At 34.7% G+C, this 25,365-nt stretch overlaps 1 protein-coding gene across 1 annotated transcript in view; it reads right to left on the bottom strand.

The window, feature by feature from the left end:
* Positions 1–25,365, bottom strand: part of ADGB (androglobin) — an 89,211-nt gene that overhangs the window by 25,603 nt on the left and 38,243 nt on the right. The window contains exons 13-24 of the mRNA XM_063153345.1: positions 22,375–22,420; positions 20,640–20,805; positions 18,720–18,783; positions 16,997–17,099; positions 15,752–15,884; positions 14,175–14,289; positions 12,573–12,740; positions 10,469–10,607; positions 5,014–5,208; positions 3,527–3,620; positions 1,866–2,000; positions 901–1,054 (exon numbers count right to left, since the gene is read on the bottom strand). Of these exons, the coding sequence (XP_063009415.1) occupies positions 901–1,054; positions 1,866–2,000; positions 3,527–3,620; positions 5,014–5,208; positions 10,469–10,607; positions 12,573–12,740; positions 14,175–14,289; positions 15,752–15,884; positions 16,997–17,099; positions 18,720–18,783; positions 20,640–20,805; positions 22,375–22,420 (1,512 nt within the window). The remainder of the gene's footprint in view (positions 1–900; positions 1,055–1,865; positions 2,001–3,526; positions 3,621–5,013; positions 5,209–10,468; positions 10,608–12,572; positions 12,741–14,174; positions 14,290–15,751; positions 15,885–16,996; positions 17,100–18,719; positions 18,784–20,639; positions 20,806–22,374; positions 22,421–25,365) is intronic.

Below are 25,365 nucleotides of genomic sequence, written 5' to 3'. Positions count from 1 at the left end.
AATACTGACATTTAAGAATTCAGGCATACTGAATAATTTCTTTCTTGATGTACTACATTGTTGACTATTTTTTACAAAATACTGTTACAAAAAATATAACAGATTAAAGTAATACCATTGTATTCTGTGTTTACCAACAGCAAAATGTCTTGTCAAAGCATCAACAGAACTTTCCAAAGCATGTGCAGCTCCACTGAAACAATAATCAATTATTTGGAAATAGGAAGAAGCAAGCTAAATTGGAGAGCATAAGGTGATATCCATACTGAGGAACTCAAGAGCTCAGTGATTGAGAAATGTAATAAGAACAAGTAAAAAAAATACAGTATGCCCGCACAATTCTGTTTTAATACTCTAAAAATCACTCTTTACTGTTATTAACCACATTTAATATTACTAAATATTAACCATTAGTTTAGCAAACAATACAAAACTGTGGGCTCAAGAGGGTTTAAGAGAGGACTTTTTAAATAGGGAGGAGCAGGAATCCAATGAAAAGGGCCATTTTCATCAGTAGTTGACACAATCACTAGGGCTACTGTGCTGTACCCGTGGGAAGAAAATATGTACCCTTATCATTTCTTATTCAAACTTTTTATGGCCACAAGTTAAACATTGGCACCAAATTTACTGTGCTCAGTTATGCATGATATACAGGAAAACCTCCAAAACAACAGCAGCTGGAAGGAGTATATAGGAGAAATAATCAAAAGTTTACTAATAAATATTTAGCACGGAAGCAGATCAGGGGTGGTCTCTGTTCAAACTTGCTAATAAATAAGGGTGTGCTTTTAAGTAGAACACTACTAACACTATGACATAGCTAAAAATCTCCACAGAATTTGGGCATTGTTTATTATTTTTAAAATTATACTTTTCACAACAAGTTCTTGCGTTTACCTTATTTTTGGGATAAACATGAGGTGCCACATTGAAAAAGGCATGTGGCATTTCCTCCTGTGTGTCATTATCAAGAACATGAAGTCTGCAGGAAGGGATAGTGGTAAACACCTTTGTCAATATAAACATGTCTTCTGGGACAATAAATATTTCTCTAAAAAAGAAAAATTGAATTTTATCAAAAAACATTTTCCCAAATAAAAGGATATGTGCAATACAAAGCAAAAAAATATTGCCACAATTTAGCCCCAGCAATCAAGCCAGCAATTAAGTACAATGCAGCCGCTCACACACTCCCCACCCCCAACATACCTGAGGGAAAGAATCGAAAAGAAAATACAAATCTCATGTGTTAAGAACAATTTAACAATACAAAAAATATATACTAATAAATATTCTAATAATATGAACATTTTTAATGACGAGGAGAGGGAGAGAGAGTAACAGAACCCCAAAGAAATGAATGATGCTCGATACAATTGGTCACCAGTCACTGACCAATGGCCAGCCTGTTCCTGAGCAGTGATCAGCCCCCTTCCAGGTAATCCTCCCACAGTTTAGATACTAAACAAGACATTCTCTGGTATGGAGCATCCCTTTGGCCACTTCAGGGCAGCTGTCCTGGCTGTGCTTCCTCCCAGATTTTTGTGCACCCCCTCACTGGCAGAGCGTGAGACATTGAAAAGTCCTTGACTTGGGGTATGCACTCAACGACCAAAACATCAGTGTGTTATCAATATTGTTATCACACTAAATCCAAATATGCCACACTCTACCAGCTACTAGGAAGAAAATGAAGAAATTAAGAAGAAAATGAACTTTGTTCCACCCAAAGCCAGAACAAGTACATGCCAGAATTTAAGGAAAGCAGACAGATAAGTAAGTTTTTAAGCAGGTTAGTGAAAAACCAGAGTACATCAATACTACTCCCCCATAAGAGTTGTATAGGACTCTGTGAAACTCACCTGAAAACCAGAAACCAGGCATTTGGTGGTTGATCAGCATATGTTACTGCATAATCAGTGAAAAACATCTTACATGATTCATCTTCATAACAAGGAAACTTTTCAACTGAATTAAAGTTTCTTTTAAATATTTCTCTGGAAAGCAGAAAACAAGATAAAGACTTCAATCCAATCAGGGTGGCATATATATATATACTGACTTTTACTTAATGCTGATCATGAAGAACACTACTTCGTTCATGAATGTAAAACAACAACATAAAATGTGCTACTAATGTTTCTCTAGTAGTTGTTCACTCTTAAATAAAAAAATCATGGAGGGATCAGTTCTTTCAGACCTCATGGCAAATATATACACATATTTCTATCCATCAGTCTACCTGTGACTATAGCTGCTTCTAATATCCCAAGATGTTATGGTTTCTACAAAACTTTACTTTTTTTTCTTTTTAATAAATATCAGTTAGCATAACTTCATTTTCTTTATATTAAGTTGTCATCTTAAAGCCGTAGAATCATTAGGATATTAAAATACCTTTATTTAGTTTTAAAATGTTTTGGAACAATAAAGTAATAAAACTTATTGGCCAAGGTGCTAGATTGTTATGTTAAATAGAAATCTGTCAGCTGTTAAAAAAATTAAGCACAAGCACATTAGCATGATTTCAACACTCAAATGTATCCCTCAGGACAATGGCTATGAACCCCATGAGTTTTATAGGTTGGAAAGCAGGCTAAAAACTGCATCTCATCTTTGCTGATGCTACAAATCTAAAATGGAAGGCTAATATTTGGAACAAGGTTGTGCTTGCGAAGTCCTGATCCCATCAATGTACACAGGTTTTACAAAATTAGAAACACTAAAAGGTGATATGAAATTATACCTGGTATGAGTGTTGCTCAAATTGCTGGTTATAAGGAGTGAGGATTTATATCCACAGGCAGTAATTATTGCCAGTTTTCACTCCTCACCCCTGGAAGAACTGATTTACTGCTAGATCAGTTGTGTGAACACTTGCAGAGAGATTTTTGGAGGGCTTAATGGAAATATGTGATCCCCAGAGAGTGTTAGGCTTGCAAATGACTTAATGAACACTGTTGAAATTAGAATAGCCATCTTTCCAAAAGCTGTAATAAAATAGCAGGAAAAGCATAGAAATACACCTACTACATTTCTACTACCTACAAATACATCTACTTCAAGCAAGTGAGACAAAAATGACCCCTGTTGAGACAATAAACTGTGTACAATTACATAGTAAAGCTATCTTCTTTCTACTGTCAATCATGATTGCTTAACAGATAGCACAAATTAAAAAAAATCCTTAAATCAACTGGTTAACTGCTTAACTAAGGAATCAGTATCAGATCTATACTTATGGAGCAGCCTACCAAATACTAAAAAAACTAAACACATGCAAAAGGTAATATTTTAGATCCAAAAAAATCAGGAAAAATCAGTAACATATCTAAAAATTAGATTTTACTCATGTAGGGTATACAGAATAAAATATAGCATATATTTAGTAAAAAACATTTCATCCCCTCCATCAGGGTTTTGTAATTTTGACACTAATTATGCTCTTACTATGCTTATTTTATGAAAAAACAGTTTATGACAACTGCCTACGATAAAATAGTTTGATTTATTGCATGATTACCTTAACAACGTTACAGCACACTCTTCAAAATTTAACTCAATCATAGTCCACAGGTTTTTCAAAGTTTCTTCAACATCAGTGTTTTCTTTAGTACCTAGAGATAATCAAATAAGTTACAAAATATAACATTATGCTATTGTTCTAAATTTACCCCTGCCAAATACTTCTGAAAAATATGACTTATACAAGTAAACTGCTTTATTTATTTGGAGTTTTACAGAAGTCTGAGCTCAAAACTGTTTTTTTCCTTTGACAGAGTATTTTCCATTCATCACCATCTTTGTACTTTTAGGCACACCTACAAGTGCAGAAATTATATGATCAATATTTTGTCCAATTTACAGTTTTTTCACTGTAATATGTTGTAGGGATATTTGGCAATCTCTGTCCTCAGAGAATATGCTATTTAACTATTGCTATTTCCCAGAAACTTTCATCTGAAGATACCAGGAAGGGGTAGGGATGCACCTAAACTATTTGTGTAGCTAACAGGAAAAGAATTGGGCAGCTCTAATGGGTAATTCACCCCATCTGTGTTGGATAACTCACATAACAGGATGTGATGTCACCTCAAGGTGTCTGCTTCTATACATGGAATACAGATGAAGACGAGACTGATTTGAAAGTTTTCAGTAGTACAATACAAATTTTGGTTTATTTCAATAAACCCCTTATCTTTTTAAAAATAAATATCACTTTTTCTAACTTGAATGTTTCCAGATTCAAGCCACAAACTTTGAATCTCAGACTAAAGATCTTCTTGTTAACCTTTGGATATCAGCCTAAAGAGACTGTTACTATGAAATTCCTTTCCTCCTGTGGGTACTTAAAAATTATAGCAAAGTCTTTTCTTATCTGGTCTTTCTGAAATGACAAACTAACAACCTGTAAGTACAAGGCCTATATTCAATCCTGATCCTTACAACTCTACTCAGAATTTTGTGGTTGTTATCTTTCTTTCTTCCTGGACTGTGGATAATGTACCTGGACACAGTATTCCAGCTGAGATAACAGAATTGCTGAATAGGAAATATGCTATGAGTCCTGAACTGCTATGCAAGATTCCTCTATCTATATGCACAAGAATGAAGGATAGTATCAGTACAGTATCCTTGGAGGACAGCATCAGGCTTTGATACTGTGCGTGTTCCACTGACTGCTCATTATGATGCTTAGGTTCTTGTATGATTTCCTTTACATTTCCACAAAAAAACCTTAGCATTTATCCCAGCTCTGACCTAAATCTACATTAATACAAATTCTGGTTTAGTATCTATGCAAACCTAGGGGGGGTGTATCTTTCATGAACTTTTTAGTATCATATGCACCAACTGAGTGGTTAGGAATACTTAAGAAAACTACAAGTTCTATTTCATTAGCTTCAGTTAATTTTACCCAGATATTAATTAGTAAAAAACTCTTTACAGTGAAGATTTTAATAAGATGAAGCATGAAACATTTTTGAAAGACATTTATAAATGACACACCTGGTTCTCTGCTCTTCAGTATTTTCCTAATATAAGTCCCTCGCCAGATGGCTTGAATTTTGAGAGCTGCTGCTTCTTCTTCAGATGTGGGAGTTTGATTCTCACAACTACTAAGGGATTTCTCCTCACTGATCTCTGAAGGATTGGAAGAATGAGTAGCATCAACTAAGCTGGAAGTCTCGTTCCTGTTGCTTTCTGTAACAAATTTAAAAAATTAAAAACAAACAAATAAACACAAAACAGCAAGGGAGTGATTTCAAGCATAAATCTTCTATGATGGAAATATCACTCTTGAAATTATTTTTATCATAAGTTGGAGAAAATATACTGTACAATTACACAAAGTCAAAATGTCAGCTAATTTGCTAGTTACAAACATCAAATAATTTAATTTTTCTCTTCATGGATAGCCATTGCAGGGCATTTTTTTAAATCACATCTCTTACTGTAGTTTCAAAATGTTCTTCCAATCATGATCCCAGAGGATACGCTGAAGCCTGACTCTGTACACAGCTTAAAAGAGCTTCACTAGATTTTAATTACTTTTGCCTCTCAATCTGATAATTTTATTAAGTAATAATTTCAACACTAGTGTTGTTCAAAACATTTTTTTTAACCTTCACAAAGGAGCCACGGAATAAGGGTAAGATCTATGATAAAGGGAGAGCTCATATATCGGACTGACTTTATGTTATCAAGGAGTTTCGAAGTGCAGCAGAAATTAGTAGGTTCTGACAGGTTAGCAATAAGGTCTTTGAAGGCATTCTTGCCTAGAAATTAGCAACTTGGGAGCCATCAGAACCAGGACTTAGGGAAGGGTGTGGAGAGCAACACTCCAAGGGGCCAATACCAGAGGGGTAGTTTGGAACTGCACACATGTGGAAAAAAGGGAGCAAGACAGTGTGATAGGAAGGAAACAGTGTACCAACAAAGAAAAAGGAGAAGTGGAATCTGCTTGAAAAATGTAGACAACATTGCAGGCAAACAAGCTGTCTTAAGATATTCCTTTCATCAGCCAGACCACATATTTCAATCTAATCACTTTTACTCAATATCGCTAAATCTGGCTGAGTTCTCAAACCATAATTTCTCGTCAGTACTGCGACTCCAAACCCTAAAAAGCCTCTTTAATGCTTGGGGACTGGAAGATTACACAACCCCACTTCAGTAGAAACCTAATTAGAAGTCAACAGTATGAATGACAAACCACTTCTATAAAACAGAAACATATAATCAATCACAGAATATAGACTTGAGTGAACCACTGAAGGCCATCTGGTCCAATCCCATATCCAAAGCCAGATGAATTTAGACCAGGTTGCTCCTGTTCTTGAATAAATGTCCAGTCCATTTTTTAATACTTCCATAACAATGGAATAGGCATTCTTTTCCAGCTTTTGACTACTCTTATGGTGAAAAATGCTAATCTAATATCCAGCTGGAATTTAACATGTTCTAAGATGTGTCCTGTCTGTGCATCTCCAGAAAGGTTTTGGCTCTTCCATTCATTCATCCCTGTAACACACTTCAAAGTGAATTTGTTCAATCTACAAACTCGTCTATTTTACAATTAAATAACCCAGTGGCAAGATGACTTCTGACCTCACTAATCATTGTCTTCATGGAAGGGAAATAGACTTCGATTTTCAGCTCGTGCTTTGGCTCAGAAAAATGAGTTCTGCTGCAGAGCCAACATTCCTCATATAAGGCAAAAAAATGTATTATAAAGTAACAGTTGTATATATATGAACACACATATACACAGATCGACCTAATAGGTAAGAATATTCTAACATGGAGCAGGAATCAACAACATAGAAAAGTAAATACAAGTATTGGTGTGGTGTTGCCCTGTGAACTAGCTAAAAACTTCATCCACTGAAGATGCCAAGTAGATCCCATAACTAGAAGTAAATAAACACACACAAAAAAATTCTATTTATAGAAACTTTCAGAAGTTACCACAGATCAGGCCAAAACCCCAAATTTATGAGTATATATTCATAAGGAGATTCTTTTTGTTCTAATTTTTTAAACAATCTCATAAGAACAAAATTTTTTTTGCAACATTTAAGGCAAATAATTAGGTCTTAATTAAATATTCTGAACTTTCAAGGCTTTTTTAACTTAATATTTCTTAATATTTTTTCTTGTAAGCAGAGAACTATATATTGTGAAATGCTTTTAATCAATCAGTCTTGAGCTAGTGAATGCTTTAGGTTCATCAGTATTGAACTAATGGATGTTTCAAATTTGACATTATGATTGAAAACAGATTTGTCAAAATTCTCTGACACACCTTATCTGTTAATCAGAAGACACTGTGCTAGTAATAAAACTGAAGCTTTGAAAGCAGCCTAGCAAGACACTGTTCACCATAAAATCACTGCAGTTCCTGGAGGCAATGTAGAAATGAGTTTTTGAAAAAGGAGTATTTTGCATGTATTCAAGAGGCCTTTTACATATTCAACCAAATAATGCCAAACTTGCCCTCACCCCTTACTAGAACTCCAGTTCAAATCCAAAGTGCAAGAAGAAACAAATGTTCAGAATTCTCTTTTCATTCGCACAATGCAACACAACACAACCATACAATCAATCATCTTAACCTATGTTTCTGGGGGAGAGAAAAGCTTGTTCTGAAAAAGAACTGAGCAGGACTTTCCAAATACAGTTTCACAGTCAAGATAAGCTTATAGAGAACAGCTTGACTTCTAGATAAAGTTTTAGACTAGAAGGTTTTAAGAGAACCGTACACAAAGGGCACTCCACTTCCAACTTGAAAGTTGGAATTTATCCATGAGAAGGAAATGTAGCCCCTGAAATGTGCCTAAATGACTGTTAAGTGTTTGAGACTCTTGAAAATCAGTGCCACGCACCTCCACTGACTCCACTGGCTCACCATTGGGCCCAATGAAATCAGGACAAGGTAAAAAAAGGAAATGTGCAACAGAGAGCAGGCAGCCATCTTGATACGCTTCCTTTCCCAGGAAACATCACATACCTCCGTAAATTCACTACCTTATGATTGCCCAAACTTCTGCAGGGCCCTTTTATTCACTCTCCTCCCAGAATACGACAGAAGAGCCATGCCATGGGGAAGCACTCAGCTTCGGATACTCCCATCTTTTTTTCATATGTTCATACGGCATGGTCTTCCACTTGTTTCCTGTGGCTCTTCTATTAATTGCTCCTTAGGGAGGGATGATACTTGGCAGTCAAATAGATATGACTGGATCATTTTCAGGATCACTTCTCAGAAACCTCTGCAGCCATGACCACTAACTGCAGTAGATCATAGTATCCTTGCCCTTGATAAATCTTGAGATTAATTCAGCACACAGTGAAAAATGAATATGCCAATATAAAATGGAGGTGCTGTTTTAGAAAAATCTCAGATTTGACCTGATATACTTGCAGACACAGATGACAAAAATATTTTATTCATCTGTTATGGTAGTTTACACTGATGTCTGTTAGGTTCCAAAAGGTTACAGCCTCAGGTCTTGACAAGATTTGAGCAACCAACCTGACAACGCAGCAGAGCTAATGTGGGGGCAGGGCATTCAGCTGATGCCAATCCTTCTAGGCCTTTCTACCATGTAGTTTGCAACTGGTATTTCCTGCCATCTACCTCTTTTCCCTGACAGTTCACTTGGTTTATGCTTTATTTCTTTAGGTTTCTGGATGGAACCTGAACAGAAGCATGCATTTACTCCAAAGCAACCTTTATTAAGCAGGGCAAAATGTCAATAAAGGTCAAAAAATATCCAATATCAATAAAACCAAAGGGAAAAAATTACCTTTCCAGTCCAATAGGGATCTCTTGTAATTTAATTTTAGAAAAGCAAATAGTTTAAAAGGATATATTGGACACTGGAAGAATTAAAACTGAAACAGAACTTTCTTTCTCTATATATTTTTCCACTTTTTTGATTCACTGCACAACTCCTAAATAATATTCTGTCACGGTGGATCTCATCCTTTAGTAATTTATATGAGATCTTTGCTACAACCTGTCAACTGTGCTAATTATTCAAATCTATTTTAAAAATGTCTTCTAATGCTGACAAGTGTTTAAGGGTTTTTTTTGGAATGCAGAAATCAGTAGCACAGTAATCTTTAAAAAAATGTGACAGGTGTTGTTTACTTTAAGTGGTTTGATAAATGTCAATATGCTGACCCTTGCAACATACTCTTGTCAAGGGATGCAATTCTTTGAAAAATACCTGATGTCTCACAGTAAGAATAACCTTCAGAAGAGAGGAGATTCAGAGGAAAGTTCCCAGTAAAGAGAGACAAATATATGCATTTATAAGTGCTTTATTATAGGGACAAAAGTAACTATTACAACATTGTGTCAGTAAAGCTATTTGTGTAAATTTCAATTTAGTTTTTATACTATTTTTCCAGAATAAACTGACTAATCAAAAGGAAGTTAGTATAATTTTGTTTGATCAAGTAGAAACACTTTATTCAGTAAGTTCACAATAGACAAAGAAAAAGCTAAGTACCCATAATGAGCCTTCAAATGGTGATTGTGTCTCTTCCCCCGATCAGATAAATTATTTTTCTGTTGTGACATGAAACCAAATACATAAGGCTTTTATTGGTAAACTAGATGCTAACATTAATAGATTAAAAAGTTATAGAGACTAAAAAATAAATCCTAAAATGGAAAAGAGCCAAATATTTGGTTGCCAGGCAAACTTAATTCTAACGGCACAAAACTCCAGCCTGCATAAAAAATGAAGCAAAGAAACAGTAGGAAAAGAATTATTAATAAATATGTTGGCCTTCCAATGGCTTCTCTCAGAGTATGTTCAGGTACACAGCACTCCCTGACACAGGCTGTAGCAGAGGCAGTTGGTGCTGTAGCCAGTACTATGCTACATGGGTATGACTAGCCAGCCGACTAGCCAGCCAACACAGTCATTTCCCAAATAACAAGCTTAAAAAACAAGCAAGCAAGCAAGACAACAAAAAATTAAATACCCCTCCCCCCCCAAAAAAAAAACACAAACAAAAACCTCTCAACCCAACACTAAGAAATAGCTGAACTTTCAATGAAGGTACTAACTTGAGTCTTCCTTCACTCTCATTTTGTGAACAATACAAGCATTTAAGGTGTTTTCAGCTGATGATTTGAACATAAGTGGTGAGGTGCACTGCAACAGGTTTGCTCATGTTTGTTAATACTGACAAATGCTACTCAAAGAAGACCAAGGGCGGTTTTATAAGTTAACAAAGGGTAAACAGACTTTCTGGAGCAAAGAAAAGGATAATTTCTATTCTGAGATGAGCCTCGGATGTCCTTTCAACAGTAAAAGTCTTAGGTTTAAAAATTAATTGTGCCTACTTAAGCAAGAAAAAACAAGAAGACAGAAGAGTTGGCTTCCCTGAAAATAAGAATGAGCAGACATATTTGAAGTGATTAGCAATATCAATACATTACCTGAAAACACAATGTCACCTCCAGAAATATCAGTGATTTCAAAATCCAAAGTAAAGGACCTGAAGGCAAATTTATATCTGTAAAGATCCTTCTTTTCTGATACATATTCAATCAAATACCAAAATGCATTATGGAAAATCTAAAATCAGAAAGAAGAAAAGAATGATTCATTTATAAAGATTAATTTACATTGCTTCTCATTATTGTTTCAAAACTTGTTTCCCTCTTCTCTTACAATGTATAAATTAAACTTTTAACTTCCACTAACAAATACTGTATCTGAAAATTAATCCCAACTGTAGGACCATAATGCTTCAAGACAACAACAGAGACAAAACCTGTTTCATGCCTGGCTTATAAAAAAAATAAAATAGGACTTATTATACAGTGTGTTTATCACCCAGAAACATCCTAGTTTATGTGCAGAGGGTTGGTGGCCTCATACTAGAGGACAGAAGAACATATAATTGCTATAATGACAAAGGGAGTTGTAAACTTGAGGTTTCAGAATGGATACAGGTAACTTAATGGGAATGCTTTCGGGATTAGGAAATGCCATAGCATGGCAAGATTTGGCTCTATTTTTATGCTTTGACATATTTTTTCTCTTTAAAGAGCAGAAATCCAGTCTTTTCCTCCCCCACTCCTAGTAGATGGGAATTTTAGAGTGTGTTTTACAGAACTAGTTTCATAATCTGAGTTTAAGAACATAGTAACAACTTAGTGGAAAAGACAATATTTTTATGTTTCATTGTCCTTAGTTTCAGATTTTTCTGCTTTCTGGAAACATATTTTATGTATTTTAATACTGATAAATATGTCCCTTATTTTTAAATTTGTAAAACTAGGAAAGAAAGTATACAGTATATCCTTTCTTGTATTCAGAACAATTTTTCACTGTTTGTATTAAAGACAGATAATTTCCATATTTTCATCCTAGAATCACTGTTAGCTCAGTGCCTTTCATTTACCTAATTTTGTTGGGTTTTTTTCACCTATATATTGGTCTTCTTAGAGGAGGAGAAATTAAGGGATATATGTATTTATGACTACAGAATTTTTCTTAGGGTCTCAAAGTTTTGCACATATTTCACATGAACATCTGCATTTAAAATTTGTTTATTCCATTCTTGAGTTCAAAGCAATTTTTTTTCCTGGTGGACTTGGCATGTAAATTACTGCTTTCATGAGTAGCGCACCTGTAATCATTCCTTATTAATTCTGTTATTGTGCTGCATTTCAGCTGGTGTCCAGCCCATGTATAAAAGTGCTAGTGTTCTAATTTTTAATAGCAGTAATTATAAAAAATATGAAACCATTTTTCTATTCAATCTTCTAAAATCTGCATTCTAAAACAGCCTAAACTGCATAAATATTCTAGTACTTCGACGAAAATAAATGAATCTGGAATATATAAAATACTGACTTTAGAAAAATCAAGTTAAAGCAATATGATCAACATTTGCATACACATAAAAACTAGCGTATCTTCTACAAAAATTTTTTCTCACAATCTTTCTTATAATATTGGAAAGTTATAGCATAGAGATCTACAGAAAAGTGTAATGTTTTCATCATGTATCTTTAATTTATTGTGCATAGAGAGCAGAAAAGTTGAATAAGAATGGTGTAGTTTCAAGAAACAGAGAAAACCAACTTGGAATAATGTGAATGAAAGAACTCATTACTGCCTTCAGAAATATAAGCTGTAATAATGTTTTCCTGTTCCATCAACATTAGGCACAGAAAGCCAACATTAGACTTTTCTGCATTTCAGGTAGTATCTTTCAAATTCAACATGAAGTTTTAATATAAACACAGCTAATGTTTTCTGCCCCAAAGTATGCTAAACTAGATCAACAAAAATAGACTCTATTTAGAATGTGCTACTCTGTGCACATTAAAGTTTCTCTTCTTAAAAGAAGATAATTATCATACAGTTGCAAGTTATGTAATTTGGGCCTACTTTATAATGAATGCCACATTCACAGTGTGCAGGTGGTCCTTGTTAACTGCACAGGCATTGTTTTGAAGAGGGTAATGACAACATTAAGCAGTTATCCAGCTTCTGTAGCTTTTAGATATGCACTAACTATTTGCTTACCTTGATGTTTTCTTCAGCTCTTTTAGTATCCTGGAGGCCAGGAGGACAATAAGCTACTTCCAATTCCTTCAAGGCTTTAGGAAGCTCATCCTCACTGCTGTAATTATTTATCACATTTCCAACAGCTCTCAGGATAACTGTAGCCTGTTCTATAAATCGAGAGCTCTCCTGAGGAAAGAGAATAAACCAACCATTGTTAGAAACATTGCTTTCAGATTTTCTTTGGTTTTCTTTCTGGTTATGACAGAATACAAGCATTTTTTTTGGTGATGAATTACAAAGCTTGTGGAATTCATTCAGTTGTTCTTAATATTATGAACTGTAAAATCAATTATGTCTGTGATACTTAAAAGCATATCAATTTCTCACTGATTTTAGCCAGTGAAATAAATAACAGGCACCATAAGATATATCTATTCATTGCTTTATTTTTCCTATATCATTAGTCCTAGGAAACTTAATCAAAAATAAGATCTATATAGAGACTTTCTACTGCAGTGATAATGGAGCTGAAGTGCTCAGCATCTTCCCCTTATGGAAGGACAAATTATCCTTAGTATCCTGCTGAAAGCAATGATCAAATGCATGCTGCCTAAAGCATCAATAATCTTCATCAGGATTTCTGTGCAAGAATGTGAACACTCTCCTTCAAATGACAGCCTGCAAAGAAGTTGCTTCAAACAGAAGTACAGGAAAAACCCAAGGATAAAATTCTGCTTTATTTTCTTGATGAGAAATACCTTTTAATCCAAAAATTGAAAGCAAGGAGATAATACAACCACAAGATATTTTTAATGATCCAGCTTCTTATGTTTCAACATTTTTGTCACAATAAATGTGATAAATTTGTACAAGCTGTTTTAGTGCTCTATTATTAGAACCCAGAATCTTCACTGCTATGTAAATTTGCTGTTACACTCACCTTTTAAAACATTTTTGCACAAATGTTCTCTAGAAAATATATTCCCTCCTCTCAGGGACTTCAACAAATATTTGGACCTACTGCTTGCAAGAGAAACCTTGAAAATATGGATGACAGTGGTGTCTGGATTATGGACAATGAAGAGCAAAAGCTGTGGTAATTTCTCCCCTGAGCCTCTTATCTCAGCTATGAAAAGTTGTTTGATTAAATTGCTCATTTTACATACAAAAGCTGCTTTCAGACCTGGTGAGTAATATGTGATCTCATGGGACCAAACATACTTCACTGATGCAAGGTTTTATTTAAATAGGCAGGTATTTTTTAATATTAATTCATATTTATACATGTATTTTATGACATGCCTCAAAGAGTGAGTTATGCCCTACCCTCACATATATATTTCAACAAAAGCATTTTTCACATTTTATGCTGCACTCCTATGTAAACCACAACACTATCCAATTTTAACTTACATATTTATGTAAGATAATTTTTGCACTATGCCTCCAGTACCTGTTGTGCTGTAAAACACATATCTTTTATGCCCTTAACATTTTCATTTTAAAGTTAGTACTATACCATTGAATATAACAACTCTAAATGGAAATCCAATACTACTGTACTTTAATTAGTAGTCAGAAAAACTATTATCACAATGTTTGATTAGTCATTATGCACACCTTTTGAAGAGCTGGCATCACAGCATCCTCTTCTCCAAAGACACACGGCACCGTGGTACACAGCTGAATGTGGTGCCCCATGGGACAAGTTACTGCGAAGAGCAGGATGTGTCGCCTAAAATCAAGAAAAAACCCAAACAAACAACTTTTGTTCTTAAATTGCAATAATTCTTAAGCTTTTCCCTTCATGCATTTGATAATATCAGTTTCAGAATTATATTTAGGTGAAAAAGCTTATCCAGGCCACAGCTTCAATGTGTTAACCAGAGATTCAGCAGTGAGAGTAAGAAAGGAGAGTTCATGCCCCCCAGACACACTGGCAGTTTTTAATTCATCTTCTTTTGACTGAAATTTGAAGGCTCCTCAGCCACTCACAGACAGTGGGAAGAGAAGGCCTTCCATTCTTACCAAGTGACTTCTCTTTTAGAATGAAATGGGGGAGTGGTCAATAAGTCCATTTGTCTCCCACACCTTTTTTAAATTAAACCTGACTCTTGTCTCTGACTGAACTAAAGAGAATCAAAGGTGGGAAGCTTATAAATTTGAGTTGATGGTACCTCTGTTAGCTTTGAAATTTACAGGTGCAAAAAGATACACATTTTTGGCCCCCTTACAGCACAGAGAGATATAGCTTTTAGAAACAACACTGAGAAAATACATGTGAATCCAGAACTAGATGTGAATGTAGTCTATAAACATAAAAATAACTATTCCAGTTTTAGCATGAATCAAATCAAATAAAGAGCACTAATAAAGATCTTTTACTTAATTTCAGTATGCTAGCGTTTTGGTATTTTCTTTCTATGCCTATTTATTTGACATCTTACTTAATTTTAAAAAATACATTTTGTTTCATCTCTTTGAATTTTAACTGATGATTTTCTCTTTTTGGGAAAGTAGAAGGCCTCAGTTAGTTAGGCAGGAATATTATGCTTATGACAGGACATGAAAATGTCATTTTCCTGGTTTCCCTGGAAGGGTTTTCTGAAAATAACATATCAAAGGCTCTTGCTTTTTATCTATTTCGTTATTTAAATAATCAGGCAATGTCCCACACTGAATATTTACAGTTACATGCAAAAAGAAAGAATCATATTAAGCAATATGGGAATAGGAAGTAAGATATGCAAGACTTCATGAATTGTTTCCCCTGTCATGTTTCCTAAATCCTTTTTCAAGAAAAGCATTGAAACCTCCCACGGTAGCACCATGCTTTTACAGTTCCACTAAGAATGCTAATTCTTACATTTTTCTTGCTACTCCGGGGAATATTTCAAATTATTCTAGTTAGAAACACTTTCAAGAAAGAATTTGTAGGAATTTAAATATATTTTTTAGCAAGTCAGTGTGATTTTTCTTGTTAAATGGTCCTAAATAAGAGTAAAGAACTAAGAATTGTTATAAAAATGTTGGTAAATTCACAGTAATTTAGCACTCTTACCAAATCCTAGCTATCAACTAGTCTGATACTCCCAAAACTTACATTTTAGGAAATAAACTCCTACTGAGTTACTGTGTAAACAATCATTTCAAGCCTTAACTAAAGAGTCAGGACAGAAATGAATCCTCATACATACCCAACAGGAAGATTTACTATAGTAGCTTTGGTTGCAGATGTATGCATTTTTAACACAAGTTCTCCAGGAGCCACAGATTGCCAAGAGAAATATTCAATCCTCAGCACACCTGTTGAACATTCTTGTTGAGTACCTAGGTTAAGAAAACAAAATAAAACAAAACACAACCCACATAATATGGGGAGGGTGAATGACATTCAGACACGCCTATGCAGAACCTGCAGCTACTACACAATCATTAAAACATTCATTTAGGTTTTGCTAACACAGAAAAAACCAGTCACTTAAAAGGCATTGGTGGTACAAAGCATGGCTTATTTGTACTATTTGCTAGAAAAGAATGGTTATAAAATGTGTTACTAAGATGTTTACATCTGATGCCTTGAGAGGCTACGTAGAACAGAGGCTAGATGGTGTTAAAGAAATAAAGTAGGTATTTATTAAAAACTTAGGGTATCACATCAGACATCTTCCAAATCACTTTAGGCTGCTGTAAAAGTCAAAAAAAACCCTTTATGTCCACACGAAAATTAGGTAAATAGCCATAAAAATATATTTTTATTTACATTCATAGCTTACAGCTTAATTATTTTAGCAGAATGGTCAGTTTGGTTTTTTAAGCATTCTTTAGTTCTCTTTACTCCACTCTAGATGCATTAAATTACATCCATGTCAAGTGTTTAAATGTATGATTAACCTAAGCCAACTACCATAAAATGCCATCACTCTACTGAATTCCATTCTAGGTTTTTAATGAAATACAAGGAATTATTATTTAAATCTTTCAAGTTGTTGGGTTTTGAAAAAGCCAACTTAAAGTTACTTGAGAGCTTATTGTGTACCGCTTTAAAAGTAATTTCAGAAAATTACTTTTGTTATATTGCTGGTTTTGCTGCATTGTGATCCGCTAAGGCATAAAGTAGTTTGCAAGAGTGGAATTTGTAGAAAAGAAACCACAAGAAACACAAGGAAATCCATTCCAGAAATATACAGATGAAAAGCTTCAGAAAATCATAATAAACAGAAAAGGGAGAGATTCTTTCATGAAAATGCTCATCATCAATGAAATAATGATGAAGCATTGCTTGAATAATAGTGTATTCCTTAAAACCAATTTGACTATTTCAAACTATTGATAAACTCTCAAACTGTGCCCAAGTAAACAACAGACAAACACAACAGTACAAACATATTCAAGAACGGGAAAACACAACACTGACATGTACTTCTGTGTGTTGGCCTTACCTTCAGTAACATACCAGTGCACTAATGCAGAAAAGCTAACCAGCATTTCAATGGGCATCAGACTGTCCACAATTAAATAATAGAAGACTTCCTCATCAGAAGACTGTATAGAAAAATGGACATTTGTTCATTCACTTGCACTAAATCCTGTCCAACTGGCCTTATACAAAGTAGGTGTAAGATTTTGGATATGGTGACTTAAGGTATGGTATGGGAAGTAAGCAATTAATTGTCACGACTTCTTCCAAATTTCAGAACAAGCCATTTAAGCCCAGAGCCTCATGCTGCATGTAAAATAGTGTTCACTTGAGAAATAAAAGGAAACAGAGCTAATTTTTTTTTGCATGAGAATATATCTACTTCTATATTTGACTGTCATATGTACCAAAATGTAGTACTTTTAATTGCCAAACAATAATTAACAGAAGACCAAAAATTTTGGGTTTTGCTGCAACATTCTGATTCTAATTAATTACAGAAAACTTAAATAAGTACTCCTTGCATTTGTAGATATGAGGGATCCTCCCTTACAAAGGGGTTTTTCTCCTACAAATCTCTGTGAGGACAAAATCTTTCTCTCTTAACTTTAATACATTATTCCTATGCCAATATTAGAAACTATAGAATGATTCTATTGCTCCTAGTAATTCTTCAAAAACTTATGGTGAATGAGCTTCTTTCTTCAGAACTATTACAGTACAGGTCTTCCTGGATATTCCAGAGCTATATAAATGCATTTTTTGGGTATATATATCTTCCTATCACAATATGAAAATGTTCTTTTATAAGCATGATACAGAATTTACCTAATACTGTAAACATATCATCTCTTTCAATGTTAGAAATTGAAATGGTTTTACAGCAAAGGGTTAGGGGTTTTTTTGGCACAAGAGCACACAGGCTTACACAGTCTTAATGCTGATTATGGCTTACAAAAGTATATGGTGCAGTCATTAGGAAAATTTCTTGTGATGTGATTACTGAGAGGTGGGAAATTGCAGGTGTACTGCAATTATGGAGCATTAATCCATGTAGTTAACCTTCTCAGTGGAGGATTTTACATGAACTTCACGCCTGGAGTTTACATTTCAGTACTCTACAATTACACTTCAGATACACTATAAAATAGGAGCTGGGACAGGATATTAAAGCATGTTGAATAACCTCCTGATAATATGAACTAATGGCAGGTTTAGAGAAATTCTATTATTTGAATGTAACTAGACAGTATTTCTAAATCCCTGCAGCAGGGTGCTGTAAATAACAAAAGGACTTAGCATTTGCAGAGAAAATGGAGTGTTATGCTAAACATACTCATAGTTTGGATTTTAGGTAACAGGGGAAGATGAAGGAGAATTGAAGAGCAGATTCCGTAGCCGGATAATCATTAAATTCAATTTAGGCACCAAATTGTTAAAAGGTAGTTTTAAATCAAAATAAAGAGTGGTTGGAGAACTGATTCACTATAATTTTTCTTTACATAAGCTATTTTTTGTTATTGTGCAGTAGCATTCCACAGCATTTTTCCTTTTCTTAAACACATATATATAATGCTATGTATTTGCTTGCAAACATACATTTGTATTGACTACAACAACCTCAATGCATTATTATTTTTCAGTAATAGCAGTTCTATATGCTCAACCAGTTTCCTTTAAGAGGATTATATGTATTATCTAATTATATAAGACTTTGAAAAAAAAAGCACAATACAGTCATTTACCTTAAAACTTGTCTTCTGATAGTTATAAGCATATGTATTTGGCTTGTGGAAAACATACAGCCTCCTAAGAAGAATATAAAATTGAAATATAAGATATATATGACTTTAAGAAAATCAGCAGAAATTACATAGTTTAGGCAAATGCCTATTTCATAGCACAAGACATTAATTTTACTTTCACAAGTCAGACTCACAACTATTTCTCAAAAATGGTTCAACATTATTGGTTATAATAAAGGTGAATAAAATTAATCTCCAGGGAAAGTAGCTGAAATTAATTCATATATTTGCTGCATTTCTGCACTTTTCCATTGGAGGTCAGCCCACTAATTTTTTTATTTTCAACCTGTAAATGGTAACATGCTAATATTAATTTAATACTTCCATACCCACATAAAAATTACTGGAATGAAGTTTTATACAAAGTATAACTGAAAGATGGACCGTTTTATATATTTTATTAATGTTGTTTTTAGCCCTGTGCTGTTTGCAGACCTTCAGAAAGTTACACAGTTCCTGACTACAATTTTTTTTTATTTTGATTTCACCAAGGGAGACATAAATGGCTTCAGCTTTAATTGAGGATGGAATCAGATTTGAATCAATGCTTTGGTTACTCAGAAATTTCACAGGAATCCTGATCTAGTTCTGGCATGTCAATTCCTACAATGACTGAAATATTCCTCACTTCTATGAACATTCTTCTTATTTTCATTGTATCTAAGAGGTAGGCATGACAGAGAAGGAAAAGCTTTCAACTGAACAGACATGTAAAATCCAAATCTTAGGTGCCTAATTTCTTCTGAGGGATAAATTCTTCAAAGGTCAATGAAGATGCTCTGTTAACAGCTACTTTATCAGTTGACTGTGAAAATAAACTCTCACTTAGAGATAAGAAACTGACAAATGCTTTTTGTCTTAATTAATATTAATATAGGTCTACAAAAGGTCAACAGTACTTTAACATTTGGCTAATAAGGTAGAAAGTTCATATTTCGTATCCTCTGTATGTGACCAAGATTTTAAAGGAAATTAAATTTCTTGTGATGCCTTTTTTTTTTTTTTTTTCTGAATGTCCTATCTTCCAGGACCTAGGACTACCTAAAACTAGCATGGAAACCTTAACAAGGCCTAAAGTGATCTATGACTTCTTATTCCTAAAGTTCTTGTACTGCTGGCTGGTATAAAAGTCATACATTCTACTTTAGAGAGTGAGTAGAGTTTAAACATTTTTGAAAATAGAAGCTTCACAAAGAAATCTCAGTTACACATTCAAACAAGAAAAGAACTAGATTAATTTTCTCTGATAAAATTACTTCCCTCAGCAATCTTATATTCTCTAAAGGATATGTACTGTACCAGGCTCTTTAAATCTGAAAGACAGAAGCTGAAAATATGATGCTACAAGTAGTTTTTCAGAGGCATAAATGCCTTGGAAATGAATATTGAAAAGAGAGTGAGACAAAACATCTAGTTGATCATGATCAAGCAAAGCTATGCTGATGGCAATAGATTTCAACAACTTTTATTTTTCTTTAGAATTGTGTTGTCTTGATGCAGACTGTGCCTGCCCAGTGCCTCATGGTCGGTAAAAGCATCTAATGGCCACAACACTCCGTGACCCACAATCTTCCACCCCAGCTGCAGTCTGACAGCTGCTTTATGGAGCTGGTGTTGTGTTCTCCACTGTATTCTGGAGGACACACCCAAGGCACAGAGCAGGGCTGCAGCCACAGACCCTCTGTCACAGGGACAGTGTGCCTGGTCTGAAGAGTGGCCTTGAAGCCACCCTGAAAGGCAGGATAGCTATACAAAGAAGATCTGTCATGAAGATGCAGTTTTTATTTAGACATGTTTTGAATTTTATCATTGTTATACAGTATATTGTATGGAATAAACCCCAAACCCTCTATTCCTTACTGGAAACAAATGCAGAAGTCTTCAAAGGTAATCCAGGTTTCCCTGGAAACTGAAATCTTTTCTGATGCTGTTTCATCCTTTGATTTAGTCCCTGTCTGGCTCCTCATATCCGTATCAGCTTTTTCTGGCGTTTGTTTTGAATCTAAACTGATATTGTCATGTTCTTCTGCAAAGATAAAAAGACACACAAGAGCCAATACAGTGACCATATGCAATTTTAAGTAGTATCATTCTAAAAAATTACCCTAAAATTATCCATACATCAGTTATTATGTGTACAGTTTAAAACTAAAAGCTATCCCACTAACCTAAATAACTCAAATGGTGACTGAAGCAACTCTATACGGAAATTCAGTGTTTGAACCTGCAGCAGCTTAAGTAGTTTGCCTCAATAAACTACCACATATTGAACAGTGCCCTAGAATCTTCAAAATTAGCTTGTTAGGTATGCATACGTATGATTTCTGCAAACCTAAATTCATCTACATAAATAAAAATACATCCCCTTGTCCAAAGCTTCTATTCAGGGAAGGCTAATGCGGCAGTATTTGACAACCCACATGAAAAAATAAAGAGAAATTTGGAGGACACACGGCCTAGCCTTGCCTCTGGTACTTAGTACCCTTATGATGCTCCTCCCTTTACCTAGGTCTCCCTTTACCCTCACACAAATCAGTCTAGCTGCTTCTAAACAGAAACAGATTTGTACTAAATCACATCAGAAAATCAGAATTAATGTCAGATTCATACCAAAATATAAACACGTAGCCAGGTTTTGCAATCACTCAATAACTTTTTGTGTTATAATGTAACTTTCCCTACATTTATTCCCTGAGATTCATATAAGTAGTTACTGAAAATCTTTGACATGGCCCAAAAAGAAGTTTTGAGATAGCTCAACAACTGAGAACAGAAGAACTGAACACCTATTAATTTAGAATGCTTGCTGAGGAAAAAAGATGAGATAATATTCAAACATAAGGTATAACAAATGAGAAAACTATTAGAAACATACATAATTTATATTTAAATGTGCTTTGCAATATTTCATTATCACCAATACACACATAGCTAATGTGTGGCTCTAAATTAGTTTGCACCTATTTTTCAAGAACTGAAAGAAATGCAATATAAGGAAAGGCACCAAAGGCCTTTTTCCTTTCCTTCAACTATGGAAAAACTACCTGAAAGCTGAAAAATCTAGACTTCCTCTTCAATTTAACTTAGCATGGGTGTTAGGCTTCTAGCAAAACAACAACAGTACTCATTTTTAAGAGCTTCTTACTTTTCTGACCAAATCCTTCAAACATTCAAAGTAACTTTAAAAATGCGGTATTAGTTTTGAAAAAAATTTGAATACTCTGCAAATAGTGATGTAAAACACATTCCAAAGGAACACACATTAAAATGAAAGCTGGGTTTTGGGTCTTTTTTTGCATTTTTAAGGAAAAAAAGAGAAAATGCTATAATTCATAGTTCTTAAAAAAGAGCTCTCTGCACAAAATCTACCATATGTTCCTGGAGAGTAACTTATGAGAAGTATTTGAATTTTTTTGAACACCAAATTGAAGATTTTACGTAATTATATATACTATTAGCAGTTCTTTGAAATCTTTTCCTGTAAAACCAACACCCATAAATAAGGAAGACTGCTGATATATGTACATGAGGATTAACAGACACCAAACAACATGGGAATGGTAAAAATCTGACTATAAACTTTGCACACACTTACCTTTACTGAGTACCTCTGCATTTTGTTGCAACGAGGGACTGCTCTTCTATACAGTGAAAAAAACAAAACAAGGAAAAAGTAATGATGGTGATTATAATCTTGCATTATTTTTTGAGAGAAAATACCTGATTTGGGGCAGTCCTTCCAGAGACAGAAACAAACTGGTAAGTTATCATCATGGATTTGGGCTGGGTTTTTAAATGAAAAATAAAAGTAGCAAATTTCATCATAATAACTACATACATATCAGCAACAGACTGATGTTTTTCTAGAGAAGTACATGTCACCTGCAATGTGAGATAAAAGCTGTTTCATACACCACTTCACTATTAAAACAATGTTCTTTGATATTACTGGTTTTTGACAATAAAGTAAGTTTTATTCTAAGAACTGATATTCATATTCTACAACCGATCCAATTTTTTTCTGTTTCCATTCTTGAAAAAGATGCTTGAAAGAGGAACTCCTTTTCCAACAAGCATTTCTTTCTGTGCAAGTGACAGTACACAAATGTAATTAGCAACAGCATCCTTGATTACAATAGCATCTTTTGTTTTCTATCACTGTATAAATAAAAAGTAGCATGTTCACTTAATGCTTTTGGCAAAGGACTTTATCCTGGTCAACCCCAGCTCCAAGCTAGGTTTGCTCAACTAATATGAATGCAATATAGCTGCTGACACTTGAAGTTCAAATGCAGTTAGCCAGCCTTTCAGAAAGTCCACTCATTAAATTTACAAATACAGGGTCCTAGTCTTTGAGAGATTAAAATCTTAGACTTAAAAACATGTGCCTAGTCATCCTTCCTTCTGACTGCCCCCTTGTCTGCAATATGACATACACTGAAATAGTCACTTCTACCTCTTTCGTTTTCTTTTGTGAAGTTGGGCAGGAGCAGGAGATTGCACAAAAAACCCCAAATTTCCAAGCTTCCTTTCATCCCAGGTCTCCTTTTACCCAGATTTGCCACCCAAACTCCTCCTATATTCCCTCATGTATCTTCACATATGTTAAAGGTGCTGATGCTGAAGCTGGTAGCACTGACCTGGCCAGCAGCTGGACATACATAGTGATTTTCTGTTCTGCACTTCAAAGAAGAGCTGTGGGAGCTGTGCTGACTTAGAGCTTTTATGCTTTTTCAGTACAATCAAGAAATATATTTTGAGGGGCAGACAGACATAATTTAAACAGTCTGAGTCAGACTAGATGGCAGGTCACAATAGTACCTAAACCTTGCACAAGGTGATTGTGCTGGACATCCAGGTCTGCCTCAACCCTCCTATTACAGACTAACCTGCATGTACTATTACCCTGCATGCACTGTGAAGGGACCCATGAATGCTTCCTTAGAGGAAAACCTCATGGCTTCATACTTTAATTGCTAGCCCCAGTAAAAGGCTTCCTGCAGCATTTTACAAAATCTCTATGGGGTCAGAATGTGGGAACAGGCTCAGGAATCACCTCTGGCAAAATTTTAGGTGTTTCATATTCTCTGAATTAGCAAAGGAAAGAGCTGAGCAAATAAACTACAGATTTAAGAGTCTCTATCCCAAAGCTGGAAGTGGCAAATAATTTAATACACACAATTTAACTGTAATATTGTTTATTATGGAAATTTGGAAGTCCCATTTTTGCACAGCACAAATCTGAAATTTTATTCTGAGTCTGTTATGGGCTTTTTTTTTTTTTTTTTTTTGATGTTCATGAGTCAAAGCTGGGGACAGACCTAAAATTAAGAGCAATTAAGAGAAAAATTAAGACACTGCTGAAATTGTTAACACTTGGGTTAAGAATTTAGTAATGGAAATATATTGTGTTTTAGTGTTATTTTTAAAGATTAAGTTTTTGTTTTTCTATGAGCTGAAAAGGACACATCTTGCAAATATCCATGTACTTCAGCTCCTGTTTGCAGAACTCAGTACACACAACTGTTCAGAACAAATGAAGCTGTGATCACTTGTCATGTCCCATTGAGAGTCATGTCTCAGCATACAGGTCTGAAAAATCACATGGACTATCTCTTCCCTTGAAAATGTGACTTCAGATGTACACATGCACTGAGCTGTCATATTTCTCCATGTGAGCCTACAACTTTCAAAATTCCAATGTTGCCAAATTTCTTGTGGGAATCACAGGACTTACCAAACAGATGCATGTCAGCTGTACAATTTATTGAGTTTCTTCTCAGAAATTCTGGGCATGTCCAAAGTATAAAAGGTATGAGATCTACTGTATAAACCTTGGAGACTGCAACATCTGTCCAACAAGTCTAGCACTTTCTGCCCAATATACTGCTCATGGAAAGTACACATGATCCACACTTCTAGTATGGACATGAGGTAGCTTAATATAGAGCTACTTTGTCAGTGCTAACAGCTGGCAGCAGGAAAGCCTGGAAAGATACAGAAAATCCTCAAAAACGGCCTCAACAGAATTTCCAGTAAAGAAGGAGAAGGTGCCCTGGAAAATCTGGATTCTTAGTAGCTTCATGCAGTCTGAGCTGTGAAACCAGTCTAACCACAGCTGTGTAGAGACTCCCTAGACTCATTTACTCAGTTTTTGGAGCACAAGCATAACACAGTCAAAAGCTGCCTGCTTTTTCAATGGTACAGGATGTGTTCATCTACCTAATCCTCACTGACTTGGAGACAACTGGAGTGTCAAGAAAGTTCTCATTCTTTTATACTATTGCTTCATGTACTGTGCCTAAGACATTGGCACAGAAATAGAAAATAAAGTAATTTTTCCTCCTTAATGAACACACATTGTCTGAAAAGTCAGCTCTGCTGCCACAGTATCTTATAAAGAAATAAATCAGAAAATACTTAGATCCAGCTGTGAACACGGAATGATGCACACAGATTCTGGAAGAAATAATTATTCTTCTTCCTTCAATGAATGGAAAATCTGAATGAAAATTCTGCAGATTACTTAAAAAACTAATTTATCATCTCTGAAATTTCATAATCATTAATGCATATTTGTAAAAAA

Source organism: Melospiza melodia, chromosome 3, assembly GCF_035770615.1.
Source record: "Melospiza melodia melodia isolate bMelMel2 chromosome 3, bMelMel2.pri, whole genome shotgun sequence".
In the NCBI taxonomy this organism is placed as follows: domain Eukaryota; kingdom Metazoa; phylum Chordata; class Aves; order Passeriformes; family Passerellidae; genus Melospiza; species Melospiza melodia.
Note: the sequence above shows the minus strand (reverse complement) of the source record. Positions and strands in the feature narration are given on the sequence as shown.